The sequence below is a fragment of the Betta splendens genome, chromosome 19 (genome assembly GCF_900634795.4).
Source record: "Betta splendens chromosome 19, fBetSpl5.4, whole genome shotgun sequence".
NCBI classification, from domain to species: Eukaryota; Metazoa; Chordata; class Actinopteri; order Anabantiformes; family Osphronemidae; genus Betta; species Betta splendens.
Window position 1 is genome coordinate 16,250,943 of NC_040898.2, and position 20,709 is coordinate 16,271,651.

The 20,709-nt window shown below is 47.5% G+C and overlaps 3 protein-coding genes across 8 annotated transcripts; 2 read left to right on the forward strand and 1 right to left on the reverse strand.

Annotated features, from left to right (window-relative positions):
* Window positions 1-443: 443 nt before the first annotated feature.
* On the forward strand, window positions 444-4,778 carry lipf (lipase, gastric). Its single transcript, XM_029133871.3, has 11 exons — window positions 444-601; window positions 1,165-1,302; window positions 2,650-2,761; window positions 2,912-3,110; window positions 3,187-3,296; window positions 3,369-3,505; window positions 3,603-3,749; window positions 3,816-3,887; window positions 4,055-4,123; window positions 4,299-4,409; window positions 4,540-4,778. The coding sequence occupies exons 2-11, from the start codon at window positions 1,168-1,170 to the stop codon at window positions 4,660-4,662; spliced, it is 1,215 nt and encodes a 404-aa protein (XP_028989704.1). The 5' UTR covers window positions 444-601; window positions 1,165-1,167; the 3' UTR covers window positions 4,663-4,778.
* Window positions 4,779-5,920: 1,142 nt separating this feature from the next.
* On the forward strand, window positions 5,921-12,516 carry stambpl1 (STAM binding protein-like 1). Of its 6 annotated transcripts, none has more exons than XM_055504439.1 (14): window positions 5,923-6,156; window positions 6,906-7,056; window positions 7,476-7,771; window positions 8,740-8,957; window positions 9,035-9,110; window positions 9,352-9,447; window positions 9,597-9,650; window positions 9,761-9,973; window positions 10,196-10,346; window positions 10,462-10,586; window positions 10,721-10,858; window positions 11,142-11,254; window positions 11,326-11,425; window positions 11,537-12,516. In XM_055504439.1, exons 3-14 carry the CDS (start codon window positions 7,742-7,744, stop codon window positions 11,591-11,593), a joined length of 1,371 nt encoding a protein of 456 aa, XP_055360414.1. In that variant the 5' UTR covers window positions 5,923-6,156; window positions 6,906-7,056; window positions 7,476-7,741; the 3' UTR covers window positions 11,594-12,516. The 6 variants fall into 6 exon arrangements, with proteins under 6 accessions (XP_055360416.1, XP_028989716.1, XP_055360414.1 ...); XM_055504440.1 differs by having other exon boundaries at window positions 7,664-7,771; XM_055504441.1 differs by lacking the exon at window positions 6,906-7,056 and having other exon boundaries at window positions 5,921-6,156; window positions 7,664-7,771; window positions 11,520-12,516.
* Window positions 12,517-12,699: 183 nt separating this feature from the next.
* Window positions 12,700-16,461, reverse strand: acta2 (actin alpha 2, smooth muscle). Its single transcript, XM_029133885.2, has 9 exons — window positions 16,309-16,461; window positions 15,061-15,230; window positions 14,862-14,990; window positions 14,673-14,783; window positions 14,501-14,585; window positions 14,185-14,346; window positions 13,914-14,105; window positions 13,658-13,839; window positions 12,700-13,467 (listed from the first exon to the last, which is right to left on the reverse strand). Exons 2-9 carry the CDS (start codon window positions 15,187-15,189, stop codon window positions 13,324-13,326), a joined length of 1,134 nt encoding a protein of 377 aa, XP_028989718.1. The 5' UTR covers window positions 15,190-15,230; window positions 16,309-16,461; the 3' UTR covers window positions 12,700-13,323.
* Window positions 16,462-20,709: the final 4,248 nt, after the last annotated feature.

Genomic DNA, 20,709 nt, shown 5'->3' on the forward strand with positions numbered 1-20,709 from the left:
ATAAATGTAAATCATTTGGATTTTCTTTGGATTATTAAACAAAAAGTGAAGTCACGGGAATTATTTTCTTTAGGTGCTGCTGTTTAGTAACTGGATGTTAATAGGTGGCTGGACTAAATCCTGTATTTGAATTTGACACTGCACACACTATTTGCTGTGTATGTATTTATGTATAAATACGTATTATTTATAGTACGTGTGAACACCACGTGTGCTGCTCACTGCAGCTTTTTACTCTTTGTTGTAGTTTTAATTTTTAATGCATCCATGAAATCAAAATTATAATAATTTATTGTTGTCGTTGTTTATTTAGTTGGCTATTATTTATTTTGTTTGTTTATTTCCTTAGTTTGTGAAAAAAATCAGCTGATTGCTCTGTTTCCGCTGATTCGATTAAGTTTGATTGATTCACAGAAAAAGTTAAAAAAGGAGAAGCGTGTCGGACCAACCAGAGAGGAGCTCATTCGCCACATCACAGCAACTCTGACCAACCACAGACAGGCCGTTTCAGACGTCAGCGCCACTTCTTCCGCCCGTTAAGAAACAGGCGCTTAAGTGATCGGACGGCGCCTGGTCAGAAAGTCAGAGCAGCAGTGGACAGGTGAGGTTAACTCGGTTAATAATATGCTGTTACCCGTTATTAACTGTGTGTCAGCACTATTTGCTGCGTTCAAGGACCTCATTTTCAGATAAAGCACAATGCAGCGAATTAGTGATGAGAACAAGTTTGACACAGAGGGTCAAAGTATGAAAAGAAATACATTAAGATTTATAAACGACAGAAAGCAGGTTAAAAAGTAAAGAATGTGACTAAACGAAAGGTTATAACTGATCTAAACAAACTGAAAATGAAAAACGAAACTTACATCAACACCAGTAACATGTAAAAGGTGGAGGAAAGAAAATAAAGACAAGCAGAAGAATTTAAAATAACAGAAAGGAAATTAACATCAACTATTTATCCAAACTTCCTGCCGATATAACAAACCACGTCTTAAATGTTTAAATACGTAGTGAAGTGATAAAAGAGACAGAACACCTTTTTGTGAAACGATTTATAATTCATTATCCTGTGATCAGATAATAACATCAGTGAAAACACAAACAACTCATTTCACTGACATTTTGTTAATGAACTGTGTGTGCGTGCGTGCGTGTGTTCAGACCATGCTGTGTGTTGTGCTGTGTGTGTTTCTGCTCGCTTGTCTGGGTCAAACCGGACCAACCCGCACCAGCATCGCTGTCCATCGACGCTCCGATGAACCACAGTGGAACCAGGACCCTGAAGTGAACATGAACATTGTGAGTAAGCTTTATTGTAAACGTCCAAACACAGTAAAACTTTCAGGGAGTTTTAGTTGTGTCATTATCATATAATGTAAAAAAAAATATTACAAATAGCTGAAGGGCCAGTGCAGCATGTGATGACTGCGTCCAAACGAGGTGAAAGGTCACCGAGGTTACAGACATAAAGCAGGAGTTCGAATTCCTGTTTGTTGGAGGTTCTGTGGTAAGGGTCATCTTGTGGCCGGACCAAGATCAGTGAATTCATTAGTCCAGGACAGAAAAAGTAGTGAAACCAGAGTCACTGTTGTACTGCTGAGCTGGGGATGTTTAGCTTGTTCCTTTTATTTTTAGGCATTCTATGCCTATTGCAGCTTAACTAAGAGATGGTTCCTGTGACTAACAATCATTGCCAGTGACCTGAACCATCTCTAACTATAAGCTTTATCAAAAAGAAAGGTTTTAAGCCTAATCTTAAAGGTGGAGAGTGTGTCAGCTTCTCGAACCTGAAGAGGGAGCTGGTTCCAGAGGAGAGGAGCTTGGTAGCTAAAAGCGAAGCGTTCTGCTGGGAGCATAAGGAACTATGAGGTCTTTAAGATAAGAAGGAGCTTTATCATGAAATGCTTTGTAGGTGAGTAGGAGTTTTAAATTCTATTCTCAATTTATAGGCAGCAAGCGCAGAGAAGCTAATGTAGGTAATTTGTTAATTTGGTTTTAAGATAAATCTGTTTGATAAACCTCCATCCATCCATCCATTTTCTTAACCGCTTACTCCCTAGTGCGGGGTCACGGGGGTGCTGGAGCCTATCCCAGCTGGCTACGGGCGAGAGGCAGGGTACACCCTGGACGGGTCGCCAGTCCATCGCAGGGCAACACATAGACAGATAACCATTCACACACACACTCACACCTACGGGTTATGGAGAGAAGCCAATCAACCTAATGCACGTCTTTGGACTGTGGGAGGAAGCCGGAGAACCCGGAGAGAACCCACGCAAACACAGGGAGAACGTGCAAACTCCACACAGAAAGGCACCAGGGCCGCCTCCGGGAATCAAACCCAGAACCTTCTTGCTGTGAGGCGACAGTGCTACCCACCGCACCACCGTGCCGCCCTGTTTGATAAACCTGTGAAAGTTTAAATAATCTATCTGAACACATCACATGCTGCTGGATTCTGGTACTAGAGGATCGTGGCTGATCATCTCTGGTTGCTCCCACGTTCACCTTTGCTCCTCTTCTCAGCATCAGGAGGTTGTCAGCCCACAGCGCTGACTCACTGGATCCTGAGGCCTCACAGCCCCAGTCTTTCACAACTGGACTATTTCAACATCAGCATGTTAAGTTTTGGAGTTCTGCTTTCAGACAGAAATCATCCGGCGGTGGGGTTACCCTGCAGAAGAACACGAGGTGGTGACGGAGGACGGGTACATCCTGACCGTGAACCGGATACCACAGGGACTCAAACCTTCCACAGGTCAGTAATCTAAAGAACTGGACAGTTTAACAGCAACAACAGTAAAACACAGGTAGAACTCATCGTCATGTAGAAACCCAGTGAATGGAAATGGATCTCAAACAGAACTCTGCCATGTGGATGAAAGCTTCTGGTCTGTGTCTTCTACAGGTCAGAGGCCCGTGGTCTTCCTACAACATGGCCTCCTGGCTGCTGGTAGCAACTGGATCACCAACCCGCCCAGCACCAGTCTGGGCTACGTGCTGGCTGATGCTGGGTACGACGTGTGGATAGGAAACAGTAGAGGGAACACCTGGTCCAGGAAACACCGGACCCTCCAACCCGACCAGGATGAGTTCTGGCAGTTCAGGTACAGACATGACGTCACATGATCACCTACACATGTTGGGGAGAATTGGAGCAGCCTGTGTTTTCCCTCTCTGTAGTTATGATGAACTGGCTCTGAAGGATCTTCCAGCTGTTGTGAACTTCATCCTGAAGGAGTCGGGCCAGGAACAGATCTACTACATTGGACACTCCCAGGGAACCACCATAGGTAATGCAGCGTGTGGTACCAGAATGGTGACCGGTCTTCCTGGGCTACTGACATCTGTGTCTCTGTCCCCAGCATTTATAGCGTTCTCTACGCTACCAGAACTGGCTGCTAAGATCAAGTTGTTTTTTGGTCTGGCTCCGGTAGCGACTGTCGCCTTCGCTAGCAGCCCTATGGCCAAACTGTCGGTTCTGCCGGACTTCCTCCTCTGGGTAAGAACTGGCCAATGAGTCATCAGCACATGATGAGGTAAAAAATGAAGCAAAGCCAGGCTGTGTACTGATAACGGTTGACTCCGTGCTCCTGTAGAAGCTGTTTGGAAAGCGGGACTTTCTGCCTCAGAGCGACATGATTAAGTGGTTTGCAGAACACGTATGTGCGAAGCATCCGCTCAGCGAGTTGTGTGGAAACATCTTCTTCATCCTCTGTGGCTTTGATGAGAAAAACCTCAACATGGTTTGTATCAGAAACAGGCCCGTCTCAGGTCAGGTTGGGTTTTGGTTAATCGTTGTTTGTTTGCAGACTCGTACCCCGGTCTACACCACACACTGTCCTGCTGGGACCTCAGTCCAGAACATACTCCACTGGGCCCAGGTATGACCATACTGTTAAGTGTGTATCACAGATTAAAAGTGTCCAGATGTTTGTGGCAATACTAAGCAGATGTGATGATGTCACCGTGGTGACCACGAGTTGATTGCTGATCAGCTGTTGTGAGTCAGTAAATGATGTGAAGCTGTGTTGTTGGGTTGTTGTTTCAGGCTGTTCATACAGGGAAACTAATGGCGTTTGACTTTGGACCTGAAGGAAACATGAGGCACTACAACCAGGTGAGACTGGACCATGACCGGAACCAGGTTCTGGCGCTTACTCTTATTTAGTTATAGATGAATCTATCAAAGATCAGGATGTTTTAACCTGATCTCTGATTGACAAACCAGACGCCTCTGACCTCCTGGGAACAGATTTATTATGTTTACCACTGCCCCGTTGCTCCGTCCACAGACCAGTCCCCCTCGGTACCACGTTCAGGACATGAAGGTTCCCACGGCTCTGTTTTCTGGGGGACAGGATACGCTGGCGGACCCCAAAGATGTAGCGATCCTCCTTACTCAGGTTCGTCCAGAGCCGGCGCCGTTCTGCCAGCCGCTCTGCCACTTCAAATATTTCATCTCTTTCATTAAAGGTTCTGGTGCTGAGTTCACCGAGGTCTGGTAAAACTGATTCACTGTCTTTGTGTGTGCAGGTTCCGAACCTGGTATTCCATCAGCACATCAGCCACTGGGAACATCTGGACTTTATCTGGGGTCTGGACGCTCCGGTGCAGATGTTTCCATCCATCCTGAAGCTGCTGCAGAAACATCGTTAGTCAGGTTCTCCTGGATTCTGTTTTGCCCAAGTACTGTTCTGCTGGATGCCTGCACTTTACTCCAGTGTTCTGATCCTTTTATTGCTTAACCTCAATAAAAATAGTTTATTCACAAACCATCTAAAGTTATGTGAATTCTAATCAAGGCAGCAGGGGGTAGCACTGTCCTGGGTTCCTTTCTGTGTGGAGTTTGCATGTTCTCCCCGTGTTCTGGGTTCAGCACATTGGAAACCGGGTCCCGGTGTTTAGTATTTGTCCAGCAGATGGAGACAAACACGAGGACATAGTTCGACTTTCACTGAACCCTAATTAATTATTTACGTGATTCCGGCCCAGGTTGCGAGGACGTGTCCATTAAAATCACATTATAAATTTATTTGTCACGTTGTTTGCTTGTTTGTTTATGTGTTTTGTTTTCTATATTCTTTACTTTAATCGTATTTTTTGTTGCCACGTAGTTTGTATCATTAGCTACTTGGCTAATAAATCTGATTTGGTCAGTAAAACCAGGGTGTTGGTTCTCAGAAAAGGCCTAGGGCTGGTTCAGTAAACGAAGGTTAAACAGTGAAACATGATCCACATCGTGTGATAGGCTCATGTGACTGCAGGTGCCGTAGGAAACCTCTCAGAACAGACTCGCACATAAACTCCATGTGTTGTCTGTTAATTCAGGTTATATTTACAAAAAGTTTTTTTTATGTTTCCACTTTGGTTCCTGTTAAATCTTTTTGCTCTGAACCAGATTGGACCACGATTGACGTTGGTACAAAATTAAGCGGGTTCTTCATTACATCCCTGGAACCTCCGGCTGCTCGATGCTCATCAGTCTGTTTTAAATCTCAAAGTTTTAAAGCTGATGTAATGGAAAAATATGTTGTCCTCATCTTGTGCGGTTATCATATAGGTTATGTTCAGCTCAGCTGATTTCTCTTAGACTGCTCTATGGTTGTTTCTATCTGGACCTCTCTGGAACTGGCTTGCTGTGCATTGTGGACAAAGCGGAAGCTGTGGGCTTAGCTTTACCTAAACAAGTTAGGCTAGCTCAGTGGCGCTCCTTACCCTCAGACGGGGGTGAATAATAATAATAATAATAGTACTATTATTAAAAATAATAATAGTAATAATAATAATATTCTGAGGTTTTCTACGCATGGATTTCGCCTTGATATATGAAAATGTGTGTGAGTGGGACCTCTCACGATTTCTGTGGAAGCAGTTATGCGCATGTGCAGCATTAACACTCATTTATATAAAATTGGAAGGTGGGAACGAGTCATGTGGTAAGAGACGATCTTTGAGCTCTGCCGTTTCTCAGCCGAAGCTTTCAGCCATTTTCTCAGCAGCTTCAGCCACCTGGAGGTCACCTGCCGCCACCGTACACCTGGACCCGGTTCTGACCCTACCCGGGTCTATATTTAGCCCGAACACAAAGGCTGTGGCTTCCCGTGTGACCGCGGGATGCCGAACACCTGCAGAGACGACGACCCGAAACCAGTAAGGCCATTCACTCCGGTTCCGAAGCTTTTATGCCGACTCCGTATCAGTAGAAACCAGGTGAAACGTTCGGGGTCCTCCATGTGTCGTGAAGACAAATATGTTGTTCTGTTTCATCAGTCACAGAACTCACTCAGTTAAAGGCGCAGTTCAGCATGTATTAAACGTTTTAATTCGGTCCTTCGATGAAAACATTAAAATATAGTATCATTAAAGTTTAGAAATAGAGTGTAAGAGAATAAGTGTTGAGCATAGTAATAGGAACAGTCTGATGGTTTGGTTCATTTCAATCATCTTCACCGTTTCTTCGACTGATAAGCAGCTTCTGCTCTGATTCTGAAGCTGTAAACGACTTAAACTAAAGGTTCGATAGCCAGACTAGACCAACGTTAGGTGTTTTGGGAATTCATGGGCTTTAACTCTTTTTAAATGTCTTACATCCTGTTTCTTTCCAGGTTTAAGTGTTTCATCACATTTAAAATGTTTGACCCATAGACTGAGCGTTAAACAAACCTGGCTCTGTCAAGCCGGTTTTGTAGATGCTGATGGATGAACTCTATGTTATGGAGAAAGATTTCTTTCTGTCTCATTTTGTATACTTTTGTTATTTTATAAAACCAAACTTTTAGAATCAAATTAAAGTATAATTTAAATCAGAATTAATCTAAAAAATCTTTTTTAAATAAAAGTCTTTTAAACATTCAGATTTAAATTCCCCCCTGTCTGACATCCTTACATGTGTCCTGTAGACTCAGGCTGAGCTGATGCCCTCTCAAAGGGGGCGATTGAGTCTGTTCAGGTGTTGCAGCTGTTAGGAATGTGGACAAACAGGAAGTGTGAGTGAATGACAGCTCACCTGTTCACACTGATACTACACAGCAACGTGAACAGGACCAGCAGGTTGGACTGAAATACCTCAGACTATGGGGCATAAAGGATGGTGTTGGGGTGACGGGATGGGGAGCAAGATGGAGGTGATGGGGGAGTAACGAATGGTATGGGGCGCAGGATAGAGGGTGAATAAAGTATGGTGTTGGGGGCAGGATGTGGGGGTAAAGGGTGGGGTGGTGGTGAGGAGTAAAGAAAAGTGTGTGTGGGGGTAAAGCATGGGAGGGTAAAGGGTGGTGGGGGCGGCAGATGGGGGGGTGGTCGAGGAGTGAAGAATGGTGTGGGGGGTGGGATGGGGATGGTGGGGGGAGGGGTAAAGGATAACTTGTGGATGGAGTAAGGGGTGGCGGGGGAGTCAAGGGCGACGATTCAGCACAGGATGCACCTGTTTTTCATGGATTCTGTTTCATTTTTATTTTCTCTGGTTGCAGCTGGTGACTCACGGCTGGTTTGGTACGGGTTGCCATAGTAACCATGTACCAAATTCAAGGACAAGCCGAAGGGCCTGATGGGAACTGAAACACACGCCAGCTTTGACTGGCTGTTGCTAAAGGAACATTCCAGCCAATGTGTGACTCAAACGGCTCCTGTTGTTTTTGTTTTTGTGCGTCCCCTGCAGTGAAGCATCATGGGAGGTGGCAGATGGACGAGTGGACTGTGGGATGATCAGTGACACACACTCGCACAGACGCACAAGATGGAGCAGGGCTTCAGCTTAAACACACTGGTGAGTGTGTGGGCTCAAAGACGTGCTGCGAGGGAGAGCGCTCACTCTGTTGCAGATCCCAGTGATGATGGCTTAAAGTATTCATTGTGTTCTGGGTTCCACAAAAACCTGAGTAGTTCTTGTCAAATGTAACATTCACAAACAAAAGCATTCGTGACGACGAGGCAGACTAGAACGTGTATTTACAGCAGTGAGTTTGTTCTGAAAACAGAATTTAACCATTCATGTTTTGTTAGAATTGTCCAGTGAGCTGCTGGTGTTCCAGATGTTGGCCTTGTGTTGAGCTCATTTGGGATTCAAGCTTCTTCTAATGCCTTTTGACATTAACACAATGTAATATCAGCTGTTCTCCTGCTTAGGCTTCTGAATGTGCGTCCTCAGAACGTGTGTTGAACTGAACGTGTGCTCAGTCTGGGTCACAGGGCAGCTTCAGTCTCTGAGTAGGATTTTAGAGATGTTAATCATGGCATCATGTCAGAGCTTTGATTTGGACCCTTGAGCCAAATGCGAACCTAAAACACAACCAGTCAAACCTTTTTGTCTCATTCTTCTGTTTTTCTCTTTTCATAACCCCTGTCTGTCTCCTTCCTCCCCGTCTCTCGGACCGAGTTCTGATCAAACAGAGGAGCGCTTCTCCTCTTCTGACCGGTCAAGTGTCTTCTCATGTTAATGACTTGGGAAACAAACGCTGCATTCAGGCTCCCTGCAGCAGCCACGGGAAATCTTCCTGTCCAAGACTGAGCTTAGCTGTAACATGTTAATGTGTCACTAAGCCATGGACGAGGTTCAGCGAGTTGGTCTCTCATTTATCAAGACAATCACAAACAGTGTGAACAACACCACAGTTCTTTGTTTCTTGTTACCTTTCAAAATAAAATCGACATAATAGAACAACAAACATCACAGCAGATTAGATTAAATGCAGGTGCAGAAGCATCACTGGATCTGTATGTTCTGTGACCGCGCAGAAGAAGCTGGCAGCCGAGCCGGACTACACCGACGTGTCTCTGACGGCCGCCGAGCGAGTCCGGGCGCTCGGGAAGATGGGATGTAGCGTGGAGATCAACGAGGATGTGGCACCACGCCGCTACTTGCGCTCCGGTGTGGAGATGGAGCGCATGGCGGCCGTGTACCTTGAGGAGGGCAGCCTGGAGAACGCCTACGTTCTCTATACCAAGTTCATCACGTGAGAAACCCAAACTCTCCGCTCACACACATTGTATTGATTTGATGCCTAAACAGCTGCTTCCTGTCTGTGTCCAGTCTGTTTGTAGAGAAGCTGCCGGCTCACAGAGACTACCAGCAGTGCAGCGTCCCAGAGAAGCAGCTCATTATGAAGGTAACGGCTCCAAAACTCGGTCTGCTGAGCTGAACCAGTCCTCACTGTAGAAACTAGCCTGTAGAGCCTCAGTGAGGTGGTCTCCATTCTGGTAACAATCTCTAGATTCTAGAACTTGATTCTAGTCTGGTCCCAGGTCAGTGAAGGTGTGGCTGTAGCGTGGGCCGCTCTGCAGACAGTAGCAGACCTAGCGCTCGTACTAGTAGCAGTAGTAACATCTGTACCATCTGTGTTTGTGTAGAAACTCCAAGAGGTGGCATTTCCTCGTAAAGAAGAGTTAAAGAAACGTCTCCAGGAGAAATACAGCAGGGAACACAGCGAGTACCTCAGAACCCAGGTAAGTGCTTCGTCCAATCGGATCACTCGGTGTGCATCTCCCTGTTGATCTGAGCGGACGTCTGTGTCACAGTTGTGTTTAGATGAGTGATTAGTGTGTTGACATCATCAGTGTGAGCGCTGGTTCAGTCTATCATGGGCCTGATCCAGTGGAGTGGGCTGCTCGACCACAGAGCTCTGGATCGAGCTGTTGTCGAGCTGCTGGTAAATAATCAGTTCATCCTGTTGCAGCTACTTATGTCAGTATTTTTGTAGTTACTTGCTGCAGGGTCATAATATTAAAGAAGCAAACTGTGTGTGGCCATTTACTACAGAGTCAGTCAGTGATGGATGGGTGTGGCCAGCAGCTGCAGCGGATGGTCATATTGGACGAGGACAGGAAGCGGATGCTCCTATTGGACGAGGAGAGGCAGCGCGTTGCTGCTCTGCGACGCATGCAGATGGAATCAGAGCAGTTTCGTTACTTTGAAGACCAGCTGAGACGTCAGGAACTGGCGAATCGGGGCGGGGGAGAGGCGGGACAAAAGGTAACTACAGTTAATACTGCAAATACTACAAGTGCTACTGTGTCTGTACTGCTGTTGCTAGAGTATTATAGTTAAAGTATTAGTTCTGTTATTGTCTGTACTTCAAAGCAATAATTGTTTATTTTGCTGCTTGTACTTTTACTACTACATCTGGGGATTCTGCTGCTTTTGAGCATCATCATTTTGTTTCTGCATCTTTGCACTAATGTGTTCCTTCTTTAGGTGGAAACCAAAGCGGCTGCGTTGACAGACAGTTCCTGTTTGTCCCAGCAGCCAATTAGAGACAGAACCCGACCTACGGGGGCGAATCCTGACAGAAACCGACTGCCTGGTTCCGTGAGCCAACTGTCCGCCCCTATGGCCTCAATACACGGTGAGGACGCGCCGTCTGTGGTGTGAGCATGTGTCTGCCTGTGGTGGAGCTGGTCCGGCCAGGCCGGAGCTGATCAAACCCAGTTCTCAACAGGCGTGTTTGTTTTTGTGTGCAGCTCAGAGGGTGGAGGGTCTGAGGCGGGTGGTGATTCCCAGAGACCTGACGTACCGGTTCCTTCTGCTCGCCGAGTCCAGCACAGCCAGAGGGATTGAGACTTGTGGAGTCCTCTGTGGACAATTGGTGAGATGGGTGACTGACGGGTGAGACAGGTGAATGGCTCCTCACCTTGAAGACAAGATAAGAGCTCTATCTCTCTGGCTCTCTGTCTCTCTCTCTGTCTCTCTCTCCCCTATCTGGATGTCTCTCGCCTTCAGACCCACAATGAGTTCGTTCTGACTCACGTTGTGATCCCTAAACAGTCGGCTGGCCCAGATTTCTGTGACATGGAGAACGTGGAGGAACTGTTCAGCTTCCAGGACCAACAGAACCTGCTGACGCTGGGCTGGATCCATGTACGGACTAATACACACATTTGACTGTTGACCTGATGGGTATCTGGGGTTCTGCTGTTGGAGCTATGTCCAGTGCAGGGAAAGGGACGAGGTCCCACATCATGATGAAACACACAGATTTATCCAGTGTCACCGTGGCAACAGAGCCTGTATGTGCAGTGAGAGATTGGAACATAAGAACAGAGGTCTCACTCTGCCTCTTATCTGTTTAAGCTGTTTAACTGCCCCACTAGTACCACTCAGTCCGGTTTGTGCGGTTCAGAACCGGTCTGCTCTCTTTCAGACTCATCCCACTCAGACGGCCTTCCTCTCCAGTGTCGACCTGCACACCCACTGTTCGTACCAGCTGATGCTGCAGGAGGCCATCGCCATCGTCTGCGCTCCCAAACACAACAAGTAGGTCCAGCACACAGCATGTTACCCAGCAGGCAAATAACCCACGACTCTGACCCAGTCCCCTCTCTCAGTACCGGTGTGTTCAGGCTCACCGGTCTGGGCATGTCGGAGGTTTCTGGCTGCAGACTCAAAGGTTTCCATCCTCACTCCAAGGACCCTCCACTCTTCACTGTAAGTCACTTGTGTTTGTGCGTTTGGCTGCTTTCCTATTGAGTCAAACTCCCAGTATTCACTTTATTTTTTTTTCTTTATGTTTTACTCAAAGGTGTTTTTCTCTCACAGGTGTGTAAACATGTGCAGGTGAGGGACTCAAAGATCAGCCTGCTGGACCTCAGGTGACAGACGGGAGGCGCTGTTCCTAACAGGATCTGTGAACATCAGCTGTGTGTGTTGTTTTTGTGGAGGATGTGTTGAACGTTTTTCAGCTGTTGCTGCAAATTTAAATTAGCTGATCGCTGATGTAACAAAGTGCCCAGAAACGGTGCGTGGCTTTGACACAGTGCCTTTAAATGACAAACACGTGAATGTTTCCTGTCGGCAGGTTAATCATTAATGTGAAGAGTTTTTATTTTATTAACCGAACTAAATGTACAGATCTGTATAAGAAACGTTTGACTTAAGAACAACGGACATGTCAGTACCTTGATGAGCGTTCTGGCTCCGGCTGGTTTTGCCTCTACCTGGTCTGATCTGATTGGTGGAGGTTTACTTGCGTTGTGACAGCAGGACCTGACCTGCAAGATTCTACTCAGGGCTAACTTTGCTTCAGGCTTACAGTAAACGGTTTACAGAAGATCTGTTTTATTACATTGATAAAATGATGTTGTCATGGGTTTTTTAGTAGTGACAGTAGTGTACAGAACCTGAACCAGGTCGATTTTTTTTATTTTAGATGCAGGATCATGTTAGGTGTTTAAGCAGTATTTCTTGTAACAAAGTGCCAGAAATCGTTGATTTGTCCATGTTACCTTGAACTCACCACAGCAGTCATGTCTGGGTCAGAACGATCCGGTGCCACATCACAGTATTTACTTTATGTCAGGTTTACTATTGTGTGTATTTGACTCTTTGCACCTGCTTCACACTTTCCAGACAAATTGTTTCGTAAGACCTCCATTTTTAAAACTTTGTTCCTGTCTTTGCTGTTTTTTGGATGCAGACATCTCATCTTCACCTTTTTCAGTTTGATATACAGTGAGTTTGTGAAATTGACATCTGCCCTTGAGTTTGGTAATAAACCATCTGCTGATGTCTCCCCTTCAGATTTATATATAAACTGTTTTGCCTCTAATAATGTAAAGGAATCACTTTACAAACTGATTAGGTGGTCGCAAGAATAAAATAGAAATAATACGTCTAAAATGTGTAAAGGTTTGAACTGAACTACACTGCCGAGGTGCTGAGGTCATACTCATGAACGTGAAGCATGAACAGAAGCACAGATGCAGGTTCTGGTATCTCTTTATTGTTCTCTTTATTGTCTTCAATTGTCGGCTGCTTCCATTTTGTCAGCATTCCATCACACACACGATTCTCCACTTTTTAGTTCTTTCAGGTGGCACCACGAGGCCACACCTACCCAGAATTAAACAGCTGTGACATTATCATACTTGTGTGAATGTGTTCCTCAACAATGGAAGGGGACACCAACAAGCAATAATCAAAATTCTTTCATAAAAATGAAAAAACGCCCTTTGACAAGAAACAGTACCGACATGGAGGGTGGGCGGGGGAGGAGTGGGGGGCTACAGGTGGAATGAAGGGGTGGGGGGTTACAGGTGGAGCGGGGTGGGGCACGTGGCATGTTCACAGTTTAAGGGTGAGCAGAGGATAAGCTGCTGAAGTTCTCTAATTGAGGTTCTGAATGTAAAAGGTTCAGTTCTCTTAAACATCTGGATTAAAAAAAGACGACATCACTTCATGCTTTCCAGCTGTTAAATGCTAAACTAGCAGGAGGCTTTGGCTGCTGGATGCTTTCAGGAGCTGATCCGGATGCAGTTAGCTTGTGCTCAGTGAGGGTTACATAGACGATGCAGGAGCTGAAACTAGAACCAGGACGCGGGCGTCACTCAGAAGCACTTGCGGTGGACGATCGAGGGTCCGGCTTCGTCGTATTCCTGCTTACTGATCCACATCTGCTGGAAGGTGGAGAGGGAGGCGAGGATGGAGCCGCCGATCCACACGGAGTACTTCCTCTCTGGGGGGGCGATGATCTGAGGGGGCAAACGGGGATGAAGAGAAATGAAAGACCCGACACCTCCTGCTTCATTCAGTTTAACAATAAAGGTTTGTCCTTTGACCTTCAACCAGTTTGAGTTTAATCCTGATGATTAGACCTCAACCTATAAAGGTTAGTGCTCCTTTCATTACTCCTGAACTTGAAGTGGACTGGAAGTGGCCTACCTTGATCTTCATGGTGCTGGGGGCCAGGGCCGTGATCTCCTTCTGCATGCGGTCAGCGATGCCTGGGTACATGGTGGTTCCGCCGGACAGCACGTTGTTGGCGTACAGGTCCTTACGGATGTCGATGTCGCACTTCATGATGCTGTTGTAGGTGGTCTCGTGGATGCCAGCCGACTCCATGCCTGCAGACACACAGAGGCGTTAGGGGGCTCCTAGCGTGGCCCTCGGGACGCGAACCGGAGACAGGGTCACGGACCGATGAAGGATGGCTGGAACAGCGTTTCTGGGCAGCGGAACCTCTCGTTGCCAATGGTGATGACCTGACCGTCAGGAAGCTCGTAACTCTTCTCCAAGGAGGACGAGGTGGCTGCCGTCCCCATCTCGTTCTCAAAGTCCAGAGCCACGTAACACAACTTCTCCTTGATGTCTCGCACGATCTCTCTCTCGGCTGCAGCCATGAGGACAGACAGAAAACAGAACCGTCATCCAGGCCCCAGCTCTACAGGATGGGCCAGCGTGAGGCGTACCGGTGGTGACGAAGCTGTAGCCTCGCTCTGTGAGGATCTTCATGAGGTAGTCGGTGAGGTCGCGTCCCGCCAGGTCCAACCTCATGATGGCGTGCGGCAGAGCGTAGCCCTCGTAGATCGGCACGTTGTGGGTGACGCCGTCGCCGGAGTCCAGGACGATACCTGCACAAGGCTCAAAGGTTAGTCGGAGAGGGAGGGGCCTCTCTGGACCCGTCGCCATGACAACTTCTCAGAAAACAGAACAACCCGAAGCTGCTGCAGTGATACTGAGTCATGGTTTAGTTAATGAACGGAATGGAACAGAAGGTGGTCCAACCTGTGGTTCTTCCGGAGGCGTACAGGGACAGGACAGCCTGGATGGCCACATACATGGCAGGGACGTTAAAGGTCTCGAACATGATCTGCAAACACCAACAAACATCAGCCTGGATCCTCCGCTGTCTAGTGCAGTGACGCACACGGCAGTACCGGACCGGCCCGAACCGTACCTGGGTCATCTTCTCCCGGTTGGCTTTGGGGTTGAGGGGCGCCTCGGTCAGCAGCGTGGGGTGTTCCTCCGGAGCCACTCGCAGCTCGTTGTAGAACGAGTGATGCCAGATCTGAGCAACCACAGAGCAGATAATCATCAGAACCAACCACACAGCGAGTTTATACCGGGACCGGGCCAGCGAGCGGACCTTCTCCATGTCGTCCCAGTTGGTGATGATGCCGTGTTCGATGGGGTACTTGAGGGTGAGGATTCCTCTCTTGCTCTGGGCCTCGTCGCCCACGTAGCTGTCCTTCTGCCCCATGCCCACCATCACTCCCTGCACACAGACAAAGCTCACAGCTCCCCGCTCACTCACCTCAAGCACAGCGCCGCGGCATTGGACTCACCTGGTGCCTGGGCCGGCCCACGATGGATGGGAAGACAGCTCTGGGAGCGTCGTCTCCCGCGAACCCGGCCTTACAGAGCCCGGATCCGTTATCACAGACCAGAGCGGTGCTCTCCTCATCATCACACATGGCTGCAGGGGGCGCTGAGGAGCAACGACACTATGACGACTCTGAGGGGAGGAGAACACAAACACGGTCAGAGGCGGAACCAGCAGGTGGGTCCTGCTCAGCCAGACCTTTAACTGGAACCACTGAAGTGTGTCAGAAAACTTCATAAAGACATAAAGTGAGAAAAATACCAAGAAATGAGTGAAAAGTAAAACGTGGCTGTGTCTGAGCTTCAGCTCCCAAAAGCAAAGTCGAGGTTTCCACGTTACGCCTCCCCCACAGCTACGGGTCGGTACTGAGCCAGAACTTCCTAATTAGGACATGGAGGCCGTCCTGTGTCTCGCTGCCTCTCCCTCCCTCCGTCTGTCTTCGTCTTCTGCTTGTGGGACTAACCTGACTGTAGACCATATTTAGTCATGGATCGGTTCCTTCTGCGTGTTTTCTGGCTCCACTCTTGCGGTGAAGGCACCTGAGATCCTTTGCTGCAGGGCTGCACTCCTTACATCACTACTTTTGCATTTCAATCATGTAATAGTGTGTTTATTGCTCACACTGATTCCTTTGTGTTTCTGTAAAACTTTTTTTTGAAGATTTAAGCTTCATTTTCAATAATTACAACAACATCTGCACTGAGTCAACAGTCAATGCAGATTTGAATGTTCTGTTATTTCTATGACTAAAGTTCCTTTAGATGCTAAGTTCACCTGTAATAGAAGATTATTTCAGCAAAGTTAGTTATGAGGATGAAGGATGTCGATGGCATGCATGGTGAGAATCATTTTTTCAATCTATAACGCTTCAGCCTGTTTCACTGTGTTGGTGAAAATCTGCCAGAAGCAGATTTATTCCATAACACAGACACCGATGCCTGAATGCACCACCGTTTGCCTGTCAGTCAGCGCTCAGGACCAACACATGGCAGTAGATTCTACTCTGAGTCATCGACCCAACTTCACAACACAAACACTCAAACAGTGAAAAGTGAGTCTGCAGAGAAGAGAACGATGGAGGAGTAGGATGAGGAAAGAGGAGACGAGGATGCAGGTTAGTGAGGAGGAGACAGAGGATGATGAAGGTGATGAAGGTGACATGGTTGCGGGTAAGATCAGCAGAGAGAGCAGAGGTTAGCAGAGGTCTTACCGTGGCAGTGCAGGGCCTGCTGGGACGTGGGGAGGGGGCAGGACAGAAGTGGGAGCATGAACGACTGCATCTGACTTTAAAGCCTCCACCTCCTCCAGCCATCCCTGCATCCATCCCTCCATCCAAACATGGCCTCTCCTCCCCCCATGCTCTCCCCTGCTTGATGCCTTATAGGGCAGATCCAGGGAATCCACCAATCACACCACTCAGGCCTTTCTCCCATCCTTCACCACATTCCTCCTCTTCCTCTTCTCCTCCTCAGTGAGTTTTTCAAATACTTCTCCCAACAGCAGGTCCGAAACATCAAAACAGTCAGCCGGTTCCGTTCTTCAGGGGCCACAGCATTAGACGCTCACTTCAACAGCTCAGTGAGCCTGTCTGCAGCCTGGACTCTGGTTCTGGTCCACGTCCTGGGTTTGGGTGCTGAGTGCTGACGTCCGGCCGTGTTGACCGTCAGCAGCAGCTGGACCGTGTTGATTCCAGCTTTCTACACTCTGGCCTCCACTTCACCTCAACTGCTCACTGCTCGACCCACTGAGCCACTGGGATCCAGTTCTGACAAAACTACCAGTACTCTGTAGTTAGTCCTGACTTCTACTCATACAAAGCATTGTTCTGCAGGTTCTGTTCACACATGTCTGTGTTACAGTAGTTACTATTACTGTCCACCAGGATGTGTTGGATCATTGATAATCAGTCCCGGGCCTCACTAACCCACGCTGGGTCCAAACCGGCGCACAGCAAGCGAATCCCACACTGGTCGGCATGACTCTATCACCGTACCGGGCCTCTGTACCAAGCTTCAGTACCGGCCTCCGGACCGGGCCACAGTACCACGCTTCAGTAGCCAACTTCAGTACCAGGCCTCAGTACCGGGCCTTAGTATCAGGCTTTCATTACCAAGCTCCAGTACCATGATTTAGTACCAGGCCTCAGTACTGGGCTTCAATACCAAGCTTCAGTACCGGGCCTCAGTACCAGGCCTCGGTACCAAGCTTTGGTACTGGACCTTGTTACCAGGTTTCAGTACCGGGCTTCACTACCAATGCTGTAAACACACATGATGTGAGGCGTTCACTAACTGTCAGCGCAGACAGGCAGGCAGCAGTCCATCACCTTAAAAAGAGAAACAGCAGCAGGGAGGAGGTCATTGAGAACCGAGGAGCCCCATCTACAGTGCTGGAGAAACGGCATTCTGGGAAACGTAGTCAACCTCTGGCCAATGGAGCCAGCTCAGCTCAGCAGGACTGTGACTCAGGGTGGATGTGACAGATAGACGCCGGCTCCATAAATCGGTGTTCACCAGTGTTTCACTGCTGTTGGGAGCAGTCTGAAGCCTGTGGAGTCGGATGGGGCTCGTGAAGGAGGCTCATGGGTATCGTAGTAGGAATGCGTCTGAGCGATGAGCATCACTTTGGACCGCAGAGTCTGGGTTACACTCCAGAACCAGGTTCTCCTTAAAAGGAAACTGTACGACAAGGAATCAAAACTTCCTGCAGCAGAGACCTCCTCTGATCCTCTCCACCTCCATCTCACCCCCTCTCCTCCCCCTCCCCTTCCCTTCTTCTCCCCCCTCTCCTCTGTCCAGCATAAAATGAATGAAATATGATGGAGAACAGCGCAATGGACCCAGTAAAAGCTCAGAGCCTAAACATCACTGCGTCGCTAACTCCTAAAAAGGCAGTAGCCCAGTAAATAAGAGAAGTCCCCCCACCCCCTCCCCTGTGTCTCAGTAAGGAGAGGAAATATGGGGGGTGGGGTTTGTGTCAGTGGAGACACATTCAGTCTGGAGCATCCTTCGCTATGTCCTTGTTTAGTCCTTCATCTCCTCTTTTTCACTCCATTCTGCTCATGTTCACCTCTTCTCCCCTGATCTGGGTTCAGGGCTTGGCCTGGAGTTCTGAGGTAAATTGGACCCTGAGTTTCTGGTTGTGATCAGACTCCACCAGCCTCATCCATCCTAACATTTAAGCTCACCCTCAGTCCTCTGAAGGTGTGACCACCAGAACCCAGCCCAGGGCCCAGCATGTCTGATTCAGAATACACACCCAGTCTGGACATTGACCCAAAATGGGAAAACAGCTGGATCCCTACTGGGCTGCACCAAGCTGCCTCTGATTGGTCGACTAACATCAACATGCAGCCAGCTCAGGAATGTGTGTGTGTGTGTGTGTGTGTGTGTGTGTGTGTGTGTGTGTGTTCGCTCTCTCTGGCCATAGAAGGCTGACCTAGGAGGTTCTGCAGGTTTAGGTCAGTCAGGCTACGGAGTCCCTGACCCAGAAGCAGTTCTGAGGGTTCATTTTAGTTTGTACTCCGTGGGAAAAGCTTGAAGTACCGAACTTTGGACCAGATCGATCCCAACACACACAGCACCATAGTCATTATTTCATGTAAAAATTGTACATTTGTTGAAAGGTTTGTTTTAATTATTAAGATTTACACGTTTTCATTTCTAACTTTTTTGTAACTTACTGTTCACTGTTAGCTTTTAACAAATGGATTTATCTACTGGGATCAATAAAGTTTATCCTTATTAATAGTAAAGTTCTACAGATTCATGTTTGTGCAAAATACTGTGATCTTTAGCTTAGTTTCTACTTCTGCTGGTATCAGTCAGTCAATGCAAATGCAAAAAGCGACCAAGGACAAGACAACGTCGCTGTAAACAAGGACCCGATGAACAGGATGTGAGAAACCAGTGGATGATGCTCTGTCGCCACCTGGCGGTCATCATTGGTACTACAGCCACGACCTGCAGGCGACGCTGTTTGACTGCGGCTGCGCATGAATCAGAGCCAACCTGTATATACATGATTGTGGTAGTATTGGTAGAACCTACTAGTATTGGTTGAACCTACTTTACTCTCTGTCATAGGGTAAAACCTTTCTAGTTTTGTTTTTATTTATTATTATTTATTATTTATTTATTATTATTATTATTTATTATTCATTTCATGGTTCTGGATGTTTCTTTCAAACAGGAAGGCTGATGTCACATGTCACACTAGTCAAAGGTGTCAGGAAGTTAAAGGAAGGACGTGGGTCAGTTTTAACCACCTCAGCGTCACTGACATTAAAATGGTCCCTAAACCTCTTTCTGACTGTGATCCAGATCCAGATCCAGATTCTAGACTGTGATCTGACTCTGGTTCTGCCTGGACATGTGACCTGCGCCAGCGGTGTTGACTCTTTGTGGGTCGTGTTGAGGCAGATCCAGGTCTGTGGGTGTTGGAGCGGGTTTGAACAGGTTCAGCTCATGATGAAATGTTTCCGGTTTCCCTCAAACATGTGAGTCTGTAGTTTCCAATATACAGATCCAGTGTCAGTGGGTCAGTGACTAGATCCGTTAGATCTGGGAGCACAAAAATGACTGGGACTAGAACGGGCACCTGGAGCAGGACCGGGGCCAGGATCAGAGTGAACTAAAGATGAACTCTTAATGCACTAACTTGGTTTATTACAGCCACTGATCCATTCTGCATCCTCAACAGTTTTACTTCAGAATCTGACTTTGGCAAGAAGCAGGGTTTGGATGGGAAACTGTTTTCCTTCTGTTCTCTTGGCTGTAACTGGACGCCAGAGATGCATCTAGGCCGAGCTGGACGCTGGACCTGTTGAGGTCAAGCCCCAGTAAAGAGCTTTCTGTGAACTAAGCATCTGACTCACTCACTTCCAAAGGATTTATCCTCCTTCCTTGAGGCTTTCTGGCAAACTGGACCCGTTTTCCTGGAAAATTCCTTTTTGTCTGCAGGACATTGACCATTAAATCACTGAACTTCCGGTTTCAACTCTCTGTGTGTGTGTGTGTGTGTGTGTGTGTGTGTGTGTGTGTGTGTGTGTGTGTGTGTGTGTGTGTGTGTGTGTGTGTGTGTGTGTGTGCGAGCGCGAGCGTGGGGGGCTAGGCAGTGGCATTTCCAACATGAGTCAGGCTTCCTGTCTAGCGTAGCATCTGATTCTGTAGAAGTGGATTAATCACAGATCTACATGTAGATCAGAACCAGAACCAGCTGCTGCTTCGTGTGAGATCTGAACACATCCACTGGTTTGGTTTTTCTTCTGTCTCTGAAACTTGCTGAGATGTTTGACACATCACTGATTATCAGAAATGATGACCCAGGGACACTTCTGCAGGTCAAGCAGCGCTTTGTGTCTCATTCCTGTTCCACTAGTCTAACATTTCTGTACTGTTACTTTTCATTCTTTCTCTGGTTCTGTAGCTACACTTCGTTTCCGTGGTGCAAATAAGTCAACAGAACAACTCAGATCAGCCATTTCAGAAGAAGCTCAGCGATAATAAAGGTCCTAAACTTTCTGAGAAACTGAGGTGTCAAAACCTGTCTTGTGTCACCGACCTTCCAGGATCTGAAGACAGACAATGCAGAGTCTCCACTGCTCTGGTCC

Bases quoted from the DNA above. Each gene is read 5' to 3' on its own strand.
- lipf (XM_029133871.3), top strand. From the start codon at position 1,168: ATGCTGTGTGTTGTGCTGTGTGTGTTTCTGCTCGCTTGTCTGGGTCAA. The intron at 3,506-3,602 runs GTAAGAACTGGC...GTGCTCCTGTAG, and splicing joins TGCCGGACTTCCTCCTCTGG to AAGCTGTTTGGAAAGCGGGA. The intron at 4,124-4,298 runs GTGAGACTGGAC...CTCCGTCCACAG, and splicing joins ACATGAGGCACTACAACCAG to ACCAGTCCCCCTCGGTACCA.
- acta2 (XM_029133885.2), bottom strand. From the start codon at position 15,189: ATGTGTGATGATGAGGAGAGCACCGCTCTGGTCTGTGATAACGGATCC. The intron at 14,991-15,060 runs GTGAGTCCAATG...GTCTGTGTGCAG, and splicing joins TGGGCCGGCCCAGGCACCAG to GGAGTGATGGTGGGCATGGG. The intron at 13,840-13,913 runs GTCCGTGACCCT...GTGTGTCTGCAG, and splicing joins GTTCCAGCCATCCTTCATCG to GCATGGAGTCGGCTGGCATC.
- stambpl1 (XM_055504439.1), top strand. From the start codon at position 7,742: ATGGAGCAGGGCTTCAGCTTAAACACACTG. The intron at 9,448-9,596 runs GTAAGTGCTTCG...GGCCTGATCCAG, and splicing joins GCGAGTACCTCAGAACCCAG to TGGAGTGGGCTGCTCGACCA. The intron at 11,255-11,325 runs GTAGGTCCAGCA...CCCCTCTCTCAG, and splicing joins TGCGCTCCCAAACACAACAA to TACCGGTGTGTTCAGGCTCA.